We start from the raw sequence: 16,547 nt of genomic DNA on the forward strand, positions 1-16,547 counted from the left end.
AGGAGAGCTTTGTGCATGTGGGCCTATAATAGTGTGGAGGACAGATGGGTGGAAGGCCTGCTTTTCGGGGTGCTTGCACCTGGGTATGAAATGGCGAAACCCTTCTCCCCGGAAAACCTCCTCTAATTGCTGGGCCTGGCATCCATTCAGGGTGGGCGCCCATGCCCGACTCTCCTTAAGTGTGCTTTCAGTGTGTGCTGGGGGCCGTGCCAGGTGCTCTTGTTAGAAATGGCCAAGCAGGCCTCATCCTGCTCTCTCTGTCGCTCTGATTCCTCTACCTGGCCTTCTCCATTCTTTCTCTTCTCTCTCTTGCATGCCGGCTTTTGCCTGCTTCTCCTCTCTCTGTCTCCATCATCCGCCGCCGCTCTCCCACCTGCCCACCCACCCCATCTAACACGCATGGAGGCCGCTTTGGGGCCTGATCCCTGCTTTGCACGGCTTCTGTCTCCATCTGAGTCTCTTCTCAGCCAATCTCTCTCTTCTCTTCTCTTTCTCTCTCTTTCTGATGATTAATTATTTAATTAATTGAGAGTCATGATTAATGCTAGCTGATAATTAACTCCTGTTGTACTAATAGTGTACTAATTAAAGACTGTGTTGATTGTTCCTACTAACTGCCATTTTTGTGTCTGAACTTTTAAGTTTGTCCGAGGAGACTGCCCCAAATTTTTTTACTCGAACATCCTCCCCTCTCCCCCCCCACCTTTGCTGCCTCCCACCCCCACCCCATCCCAGCCTGGTTAGGCTTCCCTCGTTCTCTCCAGGGTTGCTCTGCTAAAAGGGGTGGGTGAGGTGCAGGTAACAGGCTCTTAACTGGGGCTCACAAAACAGGCAAGTTAGAACTTTGCATCAAATCATCTCTCTTTCTGGGGGTGGCACTTGCTCAGGAAAGCGAAGGAGTATGAAATATATTTGCTTCAGATGAGAGTGGGTTAGGCCCCATGTGTGGGAACCAGGGCTCATGGGTCCTCTATGCCCAGCTTTGTAGGCTTTTGTGGGCAAGGAAGGCAGAAGAGGGCACAGATTGCAGTGACCAGGTTTACTTTTCTGGAAACAGAAAAGGTTCGAGGCATCATAGACAGCCAAAGACCCTGGGGTAGGGTTGTAGTTTGTCTCTGGGGTGTACAAGAGCACTCTGCACACCCCAAAATCCTCCCACTTGGACACTCGGCTCCCTCAAGACATGATCCTGCTCAGACAGAAACATCGCCTGCTTCCCAGAAGGAGACACCCTCCAAAGCTCAGCTCCTCTGGAGCCCAGCCTTCCTTCTGGTACTTATCCTAGGCCCAATCAACCCAGAGGCTGTTCGCTGGGGCAGATCCTATCCCTCCAGGACCTCAAAAGTGCTGCTGGGCCCTGTGCCTGACCCCTGACTTGCCTAGGAAGATCCTGCTCAGTGAGCCTGACCTTGGGGACCCTTGGAAAGGCCGGAACTGATTGGCCCTTCTTGTCCAGTGCCTGCCGCCTGTGTCCCAAGATGGGTTGCAGTGTCCACACAGGGGGAGCCTGCTTCCTCATGCACATAACACATGGCAAAATGAACATGTATGTGTGTGGTCTTTCGCACATGATGGTGGGGTGACGATCCTCAGTCCTGCATCTGTGTAGAGAACATGTCACGCACAAAGGAGGCCTCCAGCTCTCATGCCTGCCTCTCTCGTAATTGTGCACAGGCGCCCATCAGGCCCCAATTCTTTAGCCTTCCTGTGTTTTTAGTGTGCAATGAAGGAAGGTAGAGAGCTTGGAGGAGCTACAGCACTGGCATCTTGGGCTTGTTTTGAGGGGAGGCCAGCGCTGGGTGGAGGTCTTACTTACAGAGTTTGTGGGAGTTTGACAGGGCTATGGGCTTTGCCTGTTTCAAAAAAGGGGGGAGTTTGCATCTGATCCAGCCGCCACCCAGTCGCTCCCTTCTCCCCCACCCCCACCCCGTCCACATTCTAACCTCGTTTGCATGTTGTTGTACTGACTAATTACTAATGAGCTCCTCCTCCCCTCTCCCCTCCCTGCTCCACCCTCTCCCCTCTCTCTTCCTCACTTGTCTCACTGGGAAGGAGAAATGTCCTATGCAGGAAGGGGGTCTCCAGACTGGCCGCCCTTGATGCTCACGCTCACCCACCCCTCCCCAAATGCAACCCTCTACCACATGCACACACATGCTCCTGAGCTTGCCAAGAGACATCTCTGCGGCCTCTCCAGCTCAGCCTCCTCTCACTCTTGCCCTTTCTACTACACAAGGCTTGATGGTTCAAGTGGAATCATAAAAGGATGAAGGGGAGCCCATTGCCCCCTCCACCAGCTGCATGCACCCACTCAGCCTCAGCCCAGTTCAGTTGGGCGTATTGCAACAGGGGCTGGACTGGGCTCTGAGGTTCCATCAGCACTGGACCCCAGGGAAGCCGCCTTATCTGCTGGGGTTGCAATTCTGGTGCCAATCTGGAGCCGAAGGACCCGGTGGGCAGTCAGATGTCCCTCCCAGCTGTACTACATCCAGGTATTTGGTTTTTCATCAGAAGCAGTTTGCTGTTTTTGCCTGTAGGTCTGTCATTCCTCCTGGATTACAGTTCAGGGGAGGTATTTGTTGCTCGGCATTGCCCTCTGCAGGGTCAGGTTGTCACTGCAGGCAAGCGGCATATGCAACCCTTTGACAGCTCGTGACTGAGGATGGCTGGTGACTGAGGACCGTTCACACGTTACGTTCTTTTGATACGCCTGTATTCTATGTGCTGCCGATACTGTGAGGTTTGGTGTTTTGGAAAACATAAAGGCAGACACGATGGAGAACTGCCTCTCAGCATCCTGCTTTTTCTGTTGGATGGAACTCAGACTTCATAGCCAGGATGGCTTAATGCTGCAGTCCCCCTGCCTACATCTCAGCATACTTATGTTAAAGACTGCAATCCTCTTCCTTCATTTCTTTCTGAGAAATAAAATTACATTTAGCACAATTATACTTGCAACAAACAAGCAAGAAGCACCAACATATAGATCAACAAAGAAAATACAACATCCCAAAATAAATTCTTTCTTTTTCCAGCTTTCTTTTATATAATTTGCTTTTTTTGTAAATGACTAAATCACCACATATGATAGAAACTTTTTGTGCGATTTCTCAAGAAGAACTGTTCTTTTCCTTGAAACTTTATGTTTTGCAATATGTAGATTTATTTTAATTTAATCAACAAATTGGTCAATTAAATTACTTAAAGACCACAGAGATGAATTGACTTGAACTCTGGAGGTGAGTTGATTTGAATATTAAGCTATCAATCCTTATAGAGACTTGTAGATGGTTTACAACAAATATAAAACAAAATACATGAAAAACTAAAGGGCAGTGGCAATTTTAAAACAATTACCAAAGCACCCAATCAAAAAATTGTGGAGCACTATGGAACTTGCAAATTTTGCAAGAAAGTGGATGTAAGACACAGCTTGAATCTGCTTCCAGGCTCTGGTTTCCCCCAGCTTTGTGCTCTCCAGATGTTTTGGACTACCATTCCCCTCAGGCTCAGTGGGCATGGATAGGCTGTTCTATGTAATCCTGTGCTTTGCCCTTGGCATAGTATTCTGGATTACCAGAAACATAGAATTGTGGAGTTGAAAGGGACCCAAAGGGACATCTAGAGCAGTGCAAGAATCATAGCTACAAAATCCCTGACCGATGACCATCGAACCTCTGTTCAAAAATCTCCAATGAAGGAGAGTCTACCACCTTCTGAGGGAGTCCATTCTACTTACCTCTAGCTCTTACCTAGTGTTCTTCTTTCTTCTTTGGCGATCACTCGTAGCCGAGTAATGTTTAGTCAGAATAGACTTTCGTGTCATTTGATTCCATTGGCTCAGGTCTTTCCTTCTGGAGTAGCAGAAAAAAAGCTTGCTCCGTCTTCTATGTGGCAGCCCTTCAGATATCTGAATATGGCTATCCTATCACCTTGTCAGTCTTCTCTTCTCCAGGCTAAACATCCCCAACTCCCTCAGCTGTTCTTCAGAATGCTTGGTTTCCAGACCCTTCATCATGTTGGTTGCCTTCCTCTGCACATATTCTGGGGTTTACAGCTCCCCACCCTGCTGATAACCCTTTGCATTTTAAGTACCTGCACTTGAGATGCAAAGACACACTCAGGGTCAAGTGCAATTTAGCCCTGAGATCACCTCAGTGCTCCAGATAGAAGAAACATCTACATTTCACACAAGTCCACATTGATCAGTCAAGAGTTCCACATGAGCCTCAGTCACAAGGGTGGCCCACAGCTTTTCTGCCTGCTCCACTTTGACTTTTGCCCTGTTGGAACCCTTGTAGAAATGGCATTTGAACAAGACAGTTTCCCTTTAAACAGCAACAAGCATAGTCAGTTTCTATGGAGATGAAGAGAAGAGTCGTCTCCAAACAAAAGCCCCCACCAACCCATCCAGTGCTGAAATTTTAAAAACATTCTGCAGGTTGTAGATAGTGCTTAATGCTCTGTGGCATTAAGGCTGTGGAACTGTTTAAGTGGAAAGCTTTCTTACAGACCTAAATGTTCAAGGGAGTGCCTTGGTGGATCAGACCACAAAGTTCTACTCCAGTATCCTGTCTCTAGCAATGGGAAATCCAGATATACATCTGGGAAGCCCCCAAGCAGAATGCAAAGTGGAGAACTATTCCCTGTTGGTAGCCCTTGGCAACTGGCAACTGGAGATGGTCACTAGTGAGAAGGATGTTGGAGGTGCATTATGAGGTGTCTTGTTATTATATCATTAATTTACTATCCAACTTCCTGCAAAATAATGAGTCCTGTTGCACCTAAAAGACTGACAAATTTATTATGGCAGAAACTTTTGCAGCCGCTTTCAGCTGGGCCACCTTTTGCCTCCCACATAACACAGCATTCTGTGAGAGAGTGTGCACGACATCCATGATGCAGGTCAGTCCTAGAAGACTGGAGGAAAGGCTGCAGCAGCTGCCTTGTCCTGATTGAAAGAGGGATCTGCCTATGCCCCTCTCCTTTGCCTTTTCAAGTGCCCCCTTTGGCATCCATTTAGACCTCCTCTGGAGTCATTAACACCTCATTAGCTCAGCCCCAGGCAGTCTCCCTGCCTCCATTTAGAGGGCCTTAGTGCTCCTGGAACTGCCTGTAAATGCTTCTTGCCTGGTTGTTTTAAGTGTCAGCAGCAGGAGGAGTTATTGTTTTAAGTGGTTAAGCACTGACCCCGTCCCCCTCAATTAAACTCTTTGCTCGCCTCCTCACTGCCTGAGCTTTCAGTTTCCTGCTCTTTTCCAGCATTTCAGGACAAGCTCTTTTCAGTCAAATCCACCTCACCAGATGTCTGACTCTACTAGAAAGGGAGTCAGTCCATCAAAAGCAGAAAAGAACTGTGGCACCTTAAAGCAGCACAGACACCTGGTGCCCCTTCAGATGTTTTGGAATGCAAGTTCCCATCACCCCCCCAGTCAGCACAGAGCACACCATTTTTGCCATTAGCTGGGAGAATTGGGGGGGGGGGGGTTTAAAGAAGAAAACAGCAGGCATAAGGAGACCCTAAGCCCCCCCCCCACTAAGGTCACAGTTTATTTTATTTGTTTAACAAAATTTAAAAGCTACTTAGATAGCAGTGAAACCTCTAAGCATTTTTTAAAATAAAATCAATTTAAAAAACAGTTTTTAAAAACTATTACAGTTAACAGCAACATCTTTGCACCTGGAGCTTAAATTGTGAAGCTCTGTGCCTATGGTGTATGTTGAAAAGGAAGGTCCTTTTTGCACCAGGGCAAATAGGCATTTGGGTGCAGGGCCTGATCTTGGTTGGGACCACAGCAGAGGGCAAATGGGCAAAGTCCCCATCAGGATCCTGGTACAGATGAGGACCCCCACTTAGCTCCATAATTCACACCATTACTAATGGGCTGGATGGTACCATTGGTCAATATGTCCAGCCAAGGAGTGTCAGGAACAGCAACACCTTGGCTTTTCTTTCCCTGTTTAGCCCTGCTGCCTGGCTCTTCCTTCTCTGCAGCTGTCAGTTCTTCTAGCTAAATGCTGTTCGGATTCATCATAATTGGCCTGAAGTTTGGGAGAGTTTAAGGGTTGAAGAGTTGACCTGAGCGCTAGTCAGATTTTCATAACTGAAATTGGTGCCCCTCTGCTGTTCCTTCTCACAGACCCTCAAGGGATCTGGGTTTTGGGAGAACAGTGTGACATTTTTCCTCGGCTGGTAAAAGCCTGAGAGGAGTTCACTTGGGGCATGAGGCTTTTTTGGGCTGGCTGAAGCTCACCCAAACAGGGGCTGCTGAAGGATTGAGCTAAGCTGACTTGCTATTTTTTATGTGGGAGCTTCTACAAGTCAGAATGTCCAGCCACTGATGTCATTCAGCCCCAGGGAAGCTGTGCCATTGGACAGAGCATGGTGCTGTTGCACTTGTGTCCTGCTCATGTGTGGCTTCCCATAATGGGCATCTGGTTAGTCCCTGTGTAGCGAGAGTGCAGGGCTAGATGGGCCCCCTTTGGCCTGATCCAGCTGCTGCACGGCTTTTCTGATGTGGTTGTAATCCTTCTAAACACAAAGATTACCTCCTAATCAAGTTATGTAGCTCCAGAAGCATTCCTAGCAGACCAGGGTATTGTGGAGGGACATTAAGACTGCAGCTGTTAGGGTGAGCTGTTTGTTCTCCTCTCTTTCACTTCATCAGGTTCCAAATTTTTATTTATCTAACCTGCTGTTACCTGAGAGATGGCGAGTCTGGTAATCTAAGCAAGTTCATATCGCACCAGTTGAGGCGGAATATAGAAAGCTGCTCTCCTGCCAGGTTTATCTGGCCCAGTATTGTCTCTCTGATCTCCAGAATCTCAGGCAGAGAAGGGCTTTTCCTGCTTGATCCTGCTTGGACCTGGGACCTTCTCCATACAGAGCAGGCGCTCTCCCACTGCCCTGTGGGTGAGAGACGGCCTGCAGGTCTTTATTCTGCACTGTCTTGATAACCTTTAATGTGGCTTACAGTTTGGCTAGCCCCTTCTGCCCTGCTCCATACATCATGGACCACTCAGCCAATACATTTGCACCTGCTGAAACCTGCACCATGGGCCATTGCCTTTCCTGGCCTAGGAATGCTACCACCAGCCCATGAGACCTTTGCTTTGTGCAGAGGCACAAGAACCAAATGGTCCATTCATGTGCTAACCATTTCTGCAAGTGCTCTTACTTGTGACACTCAGCCCTGTTGGATATTAGCAATAGCCTTCTTGGTAATTTGGCCCAGGTAATCAATAGCAGGGACGCGGGTGGCGCTGTGGGTTAAACCACAGAGCCTAGGACTTGCCAATCAGAAGGTCGGCGGTTCAAATCCCCACCACGGGGTGAGCTCCTGTTGCTCGGTCCCTGCTCCTGCCAACCTAGCAGTTCGAAAGCACTTCAGAGTGCAAGTAGATAAATAGGTACCGCTCTGGCGGTAAGGTAAACTGTGTTTCCGTGCGCTGCTCTGGTTTGCCAGAAGTGGCTTAGTCATGCTGGCTACATGACCCAGAAGCTGTACACCGGCTCCCTCGGCCAATAAAGCGAGATGAGCACCGCAACCCCAGAGTCGGTCACGACTGAACCCAACGGTCAGGGGTCCCTTTACATTTACCTAATCAATAGCAGAGCATCATTAGGGATTGATCCATGTTGCAAACCAGTGCTTTCTGTAAGAAAGAATCAAGAGGCAGTGGCTGGATGCACACTTCACAATAATGGTGCTGGTGTATTTTGCCTGGTTGCCCACACTCCAACTCTTCACTGGTCTCAGCCAGAGGAACAAGGCAGGACATTGTAGTTCATCCTGGCTGCCCATGGTATCTGAACTCTGGAGATGCTGGCTTCTCCCTTACAAACCAGAACTTGCAGGCCAGCAACCAGCCATGGTTTAAGGTTGGCTTGCAGTTCGGCTTCTTAGGGAGCAACAAGCCAATTGTGACTCCAGGTTTGGGCATCATGAGAAACCAAGGTTAATCAGTCTGTTTCTGGGGTCAGAGTCACCAGGCAGCATCCACAACAACCCATGATAAGCCATTTTGGCATTTTGTGACAAGTCCCTCATCGTAGAAGAACCAAATGAACAGAACTTCTATTTATCCTCATCAGATGTACTCAGACAGAAGGTTTAGATGCTTCTTGCTTACAGCTTCCACAAGTTGTGGAAGGTTGAAGGCAACCTTTGCTTTGCAGAAGAAAGTGCTGGAGACGCCAATAATCTATTGATTTACAAGTATGTGGGTGGAGCAGGTATTACGGAGGTGGAATAGCAAGCAGGCAGGCAGGCAGTGTTTAGACCCTTATAGCATCCATAGTCCTATATCCCCCTCACCCCAACCCCAGCCACAGTATCAACTCTTCGCTAGCCGAATCCAGCAGTCTTTCAGGCTTTGTCACAGCCTTCACCAACTGACTGGAAGTGATGGGAGCTGTAGTCCAACAACATCTGGCGAAGGCTGCTTTATCAGATACACTCTGAGTGAGATAGACCTTGGGCTAGATCCAGAATGGAGAGGCAAGGCTTACTTCTTGTAATAACCAGCCTGCCCACTTCCCCTCCCCAGTGGGATGAAATTGGCTGATGCTTTCAAAGTTTCTTTGGGGGTTCATTAAGGCTTAGAGGGTCCGTAGGGCAAATGCATTAGTGGGGGAAAATCACTTGGGAACCCACCCAGTAATGTTCTCAGTTTCTTCAAAACCAAGCAAATAATAATGAAACACAGGAGAGGAAGCTACCTGCAGCTGAGCTCTCTGAGGAGGAGGAGGAGGAGGCTGCAACCCACAATCCATTAACATTGCTGTGTATTTCCGTGGAATTTCAGCAAAGCTCCTAAATGGTTTGTGGTCTGCAGCCAAAGGAATAAAGCCAATCTTGTTACTATAAATAAAAAGGCAACAATTGCCACATAACAAACAAGAGGCAAGTTATCTCTCAGCTGTTTTCAGAGGGCCTCTTGTCTGAAAATTTCCCCAGAACAAAAGGGGCTTACAAATGAGTCTAACTGGGATTTAGGCTCCTAAGAGTGGCTGCTTTTATTTGTTGCATTTATAAGTTGCTCTTCCTAGGAAGGATTCAAAATCTGCTTCTGATTCCCAGGCGCTTTGTTGCAACTAAACCTGCTTAGCTTTAGCAGTGAGTAAATAAATAACAGGCTTGTGGCATTGATTTGCCTTTGGGCCTGTTCTCTGAGTAATGAGTAGGACTCAGGGATACGTGCCGCGGAGGTGCTGAGCCTGGGCCCAGCACAGATATTGAGCCTCGGCACCTTTAAGCCAGGAACTCCTTGAGCAAGAGACCTCCCAACTGGGACCCTTGGAAGCAGCAGCCTCTGAGTCACATTGCCCTGAGTTATCAGCCTCCTTTATACCAGGGCATCAGTCTTCCCATTGCCTGTGTGCTACTCCAGGCAATGTACAAGGCAGGAGTCAGTGGAACGGCAATGGAACCCTAGGCTCCTGGCTGGAGGATTGCCCCTTTAAGACCCTCCTGCAAGAAGCTTAGGGTGGGGAGAGGCCTTAGCTGAGCACCAGACTGTAGCCCTCTTCAGTCCATGGGAATCCTGGAAATTACAAGCCGCTTAACTTGACATCTGGTCTGGTAATACTGGTAGAAGAACAAGCCTTGCTGAAGCAAAACCAGCATGGCATATGCAAGGACAAGCCCTGTCTCACTAACCTATTGGAGTTATTTGAGAGTGTCAACTACCATACAGATAGAGGCTATGCAGTTGACATAGTGTACCTGGACTTTCAAAAGGCTTTCAATAAAGTAGCTTACCAAAGACTTCGGAGAAAGCTTAGCAGTCATGGAGCAAGAAGAGAGAGCCTCTTGTGGATCAAGAACTGGTTAAGTAACAGGAAATTGTTACTGGAATATATGGACAATTCTCCAAATGGAGAGATATAGGGAGTACATACACTTTTATTCATAAATCAGGAGTTAAGGGTGAGCTGTAAGGTGGACAAGCTTGTTGATTATAGTAAATTGTTCAGGGTTGTTGAAACAAAAAAAGATTGTGAATAACTCCAAATGCAGTGTAAAGTGATGCATGTCAGGGCAAAAAATCTTAATTTCACATGCACACTCATGGGGTCTGAATTGGCTGTGACTGTCCGGGAACAAGACTGTTGAGGTTGTAGTGGATAGTTCAATGGAGATGTCAACCCAGTGTGAGGCAGCTGTGAAAAAGGCAAATTCCATGCTAGGGATCATTAGGGATGGAACTGAAAATAAAACTGCCGATGTCATCATGCTGTTACACAAATTATGGTGCAGCCACATCTGGAGTACTGTGACAATTCTGGTCACCGCTCCTCAGAAAGGATATTGTTGAGTTGTGGAAAAAAATGTTCAGAAAAGGGCAACTAAAATTATGAAGGGAGCTGATGAGGAAAGACTGTAGTATTTGGAGCTTTTTAGTTTACGGGTACAGCAAGTGAGAGGAGACATGATAGAAGTGTACGAAATTCTGCATGGTGTGGAGAAAGGGACAGAGAAAAGTTTTTTCTTCCTTTCTCACGTAGCACTAGTATTCATGGACTCAATGAAGCTGAATGTTGGAAGATTACGGACAGGTAAATGGAAGTCCTTCACGTAGCATGTAGTTAAATTATGGGATGTGCTCTCGCAAGAGGCAGTGATGGCCACCAACTTGGCTTTAAAAGGGGATTGGACAGATTGATTCGTGGAGAATGAGGCTATTGGTGGCTACTAACCCTGTTCTGCTTCCACTGTTGGAGGCAGTATGTTTATCAATGCCAATTGCAAGGTAGGACACCTAGGGTCATTGTTCTTTATGTGTTCAAGCAAACATGGGAAGTCCTGCATGGCTAAGGATGCTAATGGTGCCTACAGAAAACCCCAATCCCTGCACCTTCCTGGTGTCAATTTCCTCAAGTCTGGAAGGCTGGAGCTTCAGCAATGAAGCAGCCCAGAAGGGGGACTTGCATAGGAACTGGAGGATCCCAGCCAGGCTTAGATCTGGACAGGTGCTTCCATGCTTCTCCTTCCAAGTCTCCTCACAGGAAGCTAATGGAGCACTTGACAGCTGCTCTGAAGCTCCTTCCTGGTTCACCATTTCCTCGGATCCTGGGGGAGATGAGGGTAGTGGCTTGCGAACTGACCAGTAACCTATGTCACTGGTGAGACCACCTTCAGTCTTGGGTCTGGGATGTCCAGACCCAAAAGCTTTTAAAAGTTCCTTGGCAGTGTGGAATTCGCCTGTAAGGTCCTGTTCCCTTGTTCCTCCTCTGAGGGGAACCCTGACACCCAGTCTTGTAAGATAAGCAGATGAGTCATTTTGGACATATTTGCCTCCTTTAGAAGCTGTTAGAAAAGGTACCCAAAGCAGCCTGAGGTGCTGCTGCTGCTGCAACATTCATTCCCAGTTTACAAATTCCAGCTGCCCAGATCTGCAAGTCTTCAGCAGAGACTTCCTTAATGGAGCTGCTTCGAAATCTGTAGTTCTTAAGAGGAATGGAATAAATGGCTAAACTGAAATCTTCTTCCAGTGTGGAAAAAAATATCAGTGGCTGCCAGGGATGTTCTATCCCCATGCAAAGAAGCTGCCAGTTCTGTGCTCCAAAGGAAGCTAACAAAGTGAATACACATTTGGAGGAGATGCCTCTTTGAAACCTGAGTTAGGGCAGGGTTTGGAGCAGTTCCAGCCCTTTGTTTAGGTCAGCTTTTGTTCAAGGCAGGTGTTCAGCAACAAGTAGGGAGGGGGCTGCAACAAAACATTACAGTGCTCCTGTTGAGGGTCCCAGCTAGCCCACCAAGACCTTCTTCCAGGGCGCTCCATTCAATTCCCCAATTCAATAAACTGCTTTGAAGGTTGTTGTTGTTCCAACTTATTTATGCACAAAAAGTGTATAAATTTTACAGCCAGCTTGATTGTAAAAACAAAACAAAACCTCAAAGCAGTTTGCTACAAGTGCCACAATAATGGGACACACCCACAAACCCCGGGATACGTTTGATATAACAAGTTGGAGGATTTTAGCAGGAAGTTACAGGATATGTTTTGATGGGAAGATGAGGCATTGTGGCCACCCCAAAACTTTTGCAGGCGCAAATGGTACTTTTGCAGGCGCAAATGGTACTGAAATGGTACTGATGGTATCATCACCCCGATACCATCGCAAACACAAATGAGGAATTCACACACAAAAAAGGACTTCTGGAGGGGCCCACAGAGCATCTGCTTGGCATGCAGAAGGTCCCAGGTTCAAGTCCCGGTAGCAGGTGCAGGTAAGGCTGGCAAGAAAGATTACCTGCCTGCAACCTTGGCGAATCATTGCTGCCATTGTGGTGTGTAGACAATGCTGAGCTAGATGAACCACAGGTCTGACAGAGGATACGGTAGCATCCTGCATAAGGAAGACCCTTGACTTTTTCCACTGGCCCTGAATGTGTGTTCAACAGCAGATGGGATTCCCATGAGCCACTGGGGTGTTTTTAATGTATTATTTATTATATATAGGTATTCTGTCATTTCTTTAAGGAGCTGGAAGTGGTCACATAATTCTCCCCCACCCTGTTTTACCCTCACAACAACCCTGTGAGGTAGCTTAGGCTGAGAGATGGTGGCTGGTCCAAGGTGACCCAGTGAGCTTCATGACCAAGTAGGGATTTGCACCCTGGCCTTGCAGGTCCTAGTCCGAAGCTGCAACTCTGACACCACATCAGCTGTGGCTGCAGCTGCATAGTGCTGTGGCTGTTGTTGAGGATGAAGGTCCTTGCTCCTTGTTCATGGCCAGGCTGACGTCCCAAAAGAAGGTCAGCAGGACACACACAACAGTCTTGGGAGCAGTTCAGGGTGCGATGGGAGGGTATAGGCAGATGTTGCCATGCCTGTGACCGAGGAACCCCCTAAACCAGTGGTTTTCAACCAGTGTGCCCTGCCACCCTGGGGTGCCTAGAGTGATAGTCAAGGGTGCCTCGGGCAACACTGGCTTCTGTCCTTCTTTCCTTTCCTCCCTCCCTCTGATGCCCTCTCACGTCTCTGCCTCCCAAAGGCTTGCATGGCTGTTTGTTGCAGCAGCCATGGCTACAAGCTCCCCAGGCGAATGATGCCTCTGGGGCTGGGCAGGGGGTGCTTCTCAGGCCCTGTGGGGTGCAGGGGGGGCAGCTCAGAGACCAAGGGTGGCAACAGCAGCTTCCTGGAGGACTCCGAAGGAGAGGGGAGAGGAAATGAGGCTGAGGGAACACTCCTCAAGGGAGGGTGTTCAAAAAGGGTGAGAAGCTGCCAGCTCTGCAGGCAAGGGTGACATAACTGGGCTCCTAAGCCCCACAGGGGTGCCGCAGTATGTAGTTGGTCAAGGGAGCCATAGACTCAAAAAGGTTGAAAACCTCAGCCCAAAACAACTGCAAATGGCTTTAGCGGGGTTCAGGCTGCACTTCCAAATCAGTTTTTGAGCTACTTCTCCAAGCAAGAGGCTGTGAGGAACCAAGAAAGACCCAGAAATCTGTAGCAGCTCATTCTTGGCAGAATTCAAAGCAACAGTTCCTCAAGGAGAGCCGCTCAATCAACCTTCAAAACTAGTTTAAATTGCAACCTGCTTCACACTCTCTTCTTTCAAAAAATGCCCCATGTAATTCTTTTCTTCTCCCAGGTAACTCTGGAGTCCTTTCCTGAACAGCCAGCTGAAACGGGTGCTCCTGGTTGGCGGAACCGTCATGGCACTGGGTGGTGGCATGATGATTGGGGCAAGAGGGGGAGGGACTACACAGCCAAAACATGGACTCAGAAGCTGCCATCAATTGACTCAATGGGGGCAAAGCAGCAGTGGCTGCAAGACTGCCCCTGCCCTGTCCCCAACTGGACCATCAAACCTTGTGCAGATTCTTCTCCCCTTTCACCCTTCTGCCTGCCTCACTCTTCCTCCTCCTCCTCCTCCTCCTCCCTCTCTCTCCTCCCACCCTCCATCAGAACGAAAGTGCGGTATTTCTCCAGAAAGACAATCAGACATAAAAATGAGTCAGCAGCTCCTCCTCTCCCCTGCCCTGCCAAGTCTCCCTTCTTCTCCCCGCCAGATCCCTCGTTGGTTAACACTCTGTTGTCTCCTTGTCTCCCCAACCCCAACCCCTCCCCCCAACCCCTGCGCTCACGACGGACAGGTGACCATCTCTGTGGATGGGATCCTCACCACCACCGGCTACACCCAGGAAGACTACACCATGCTGGGCTCGGACGACTTTTTCTACATTGGGGGGAGCCCCAATACGGCCGACCTGCCCGGGTCCCCCGTCAGCAACAATTTCATGGGATGTCTCAAGGATGTGAGTCGTGGGGTGGGATTGGGACTGGTGGGTTGGGGTGGCTCAGGGTTGGAGGGTTAATCCCCATTGAGCGTATGTAGATTGCTTTTGACGTAAGGAGCCTCCTTGCTGGGAACTGAAAGAGGCTGCCTTTCCATCTTGGGGACCCTCGGAGAGGATGTGGTGGGGACCTTGGGAAGAGGGGGAAAGGATTGAAGGGCTCTGTGTGTCCCTTGGTCTCTTGCACAGGTGCAAAGTTGATGCTGTAGAACCGAAGGGAGCCTTTGGTCCTTAAACATTGGTGGACTCCAGCTCCTAGCAGCGGCAGCAGCATCCCTGGCTATTGGCCACATGGTCAGGACAGATGGGAACTGGAATCCTACAGCACCAGGACGACCCCTTTAGGTTTCCCACCGCTGGCCTGTGGAACAGAGCATCTCCTGGGGCTGCAAATGAAATACTGTGCAGCCACATCTTACGCATATTTAACTTGGGTGATTTCAATCATCCCCAGTGTGTGTACTCAGGGCTTATTCACATTTACCTTTTGCCCCGCGCTTTCCAGGCACAGGTCCATGCTTTGAAGCGCTGTGTCCAAGTGCTCATTATTTAGCCTCAGAACTTCCTCCACAAAACCTGCTCCTTAAAGCTGAAGCACAATAAACAGCCATTTGGTTTTCCATGGATTGCCATTTGCTCTAATGCAGTAGTAAAGAGCAGGTTTGTGCAGGGAAAGCTCCAGAGGAATAATTAAAAAAAGAGCGCTCAAACATGGAGCGCAGACTTGTGGCTGGAAAGCACGGAGGAAAGGTAAGTGTGGACCAACCCTTATATTCTCAGTGGAGAGGGTCTTCTCTTCAGAAACTGTGGGATTGCATTATGGCTTCACTCACTCCACAAGAAGCTCATGGTAGCAGACAGAATCCTCTCTCTCCCCTTCTGCATTCACACCAACCCTGTGAGGTAGCTTAGGCTGAGAGGAAGAATCACTGGCCCAAGGTAAAACCCAGTGTGCTTTGTCTCTGCATGGGGACCTGAGCCCTGCTGAGTTTTCCCCAGTCTGACCCTGCACCAAGGCTCAAAGTGATCCCCTAGTCAACCCTCCTGAGAGCTGGGAGAGCACGTCAAAGTGGCCAAACTACAGCCCTCTAGATTGCCTCTCAACGGCTTTGCCGACAGCTGTTCTGCATTGTTCTAAAGTATGTGTGACCATTATTCATTGTTAAATTCCCCATTGTTTAAAATTAGGGTTAAAAAAATATTCATGGTCAAATTTGAGAGCCAAACAAAGAACCTTTGGCATCGCGGAACCACAGGACTCCACAGGTCATGTCGAGCAAATCCACAGGCAACATCCTCTGGTTGCTCCCCATCTTCCTTCCCTCCTCACCTCTCTCTCTCTCTCTGTCAAACCCCAAGATGGTGGAGAGCTGGCTCACGTCAAGGTGTGACAAAGCTCACCGTGTCCTGTTGACCCCGCCTGCTTCTCCGATCCCTTTGCAGGTTGTCTATAAGAACAATGACTTCAAGCTGGAACTGTCTCGCTTGGCCAAGGAAGGGGACCCCAAGATGAAGATCAATGGGGACCTGGTCTTCCGCTGTGAAAATGTGGCGGCCCTCGACCCGGTCACCTTTGAGTCCCCCGAGGCCTACATCTCACTGCCCAAGTGGAACACCAAGAAGACGGGCTCCATCTCCTTTGACTTCCGCACCACAGAGCCAAACGGGCTGCTGCTTTTCAGCCATGGCCGGCTGCAGCCGCCCAAGGAGGGCCGCTCCGAGCGCCTGCACAAGGCTGACTACTTTGCCATGGAGCTCCTCGACGGCTACCTCTACCTGCTGCTGGACATGGGCTCTGGGGGCATCAAGATGCGGGCCAGCAGCAAGAAGGTGAATGACGGCGAGTGGTGCCATGTGGACTTCCAGCGCGACGGGCGCAAGGGTGAGTGGGCTCTGTTGCCACCTCAGGTGCCAGGGGCGCACTTGTGCCTGATCTTGGTCCAGTTTGGAGCCGGGTGGGGGCATCGGAAGGGCTTGGCTGCCAGATGAGAGCAAAGGGGGCCCATCTGGTTCAACACCCTCTTCTCACACCAGCTGCCCAGGTGCTTCTTCTGGGAAGCCCCCAAGGAGGATCTGAAAACCGCAGCACCCCATTACTAGCAGCAGCTGGTCTTCCGAGGCACCTTGCCGCCTCTGACCCCATAGGCTGCCTGTGACTCCTTGGCCACTGGGGTGTCACACAGTGGTGGGAGCTTGCCAGCAACAATCGCCCTTCCCTCATTGGCATATAAAGTGGGAGGG

General features: G+C 49.2%; 1 protein-coding gene across 31 annotated transcripts in view; it reads left to right on the top strand.

Annotated features, from left to right (window-relative positions):
* Positions 1-16,547, top strand: part of NRXN2 (neurexin 2) — a 341,743-nt gene that overhangs the window by 159,071 nt on the left and 166,125 nt on the right. For all 31 annotated transcript variants that reach the window (XM_053369667.1, XM_053369668.1, XM_053369669.1 and 28 more), the window contains 2 exons: positions 14,106-14,267; positions 15,750-16,188. In XM_053369667.1, the coding sequence (XP_053225642.1) occupies positions 14,106-14,267; positions 15,750-16,188 (601 nt within the window). The remainder of the gene's footprint in view (positions 1-14,105; positions 14,268-15,749; positions 16,189-16,547) is intronic.

Source organism: Podarcis raffonei, chromosome 16 (genome assembly GCF_027172205.1).
Source record: "Podarcis raffonei isolate rPodRaf1 chromosome 16, rPodRaf1.pri, whole genome shotgun sequence".
In the NCBI taxonomy this organism is placed as follows: domain Eukaryota; kingdom Metazoa; phylum Chordata; class Lepidosauria; order Squamata; family Lacertidae; genus Podarcis; species Podarcis raffonei.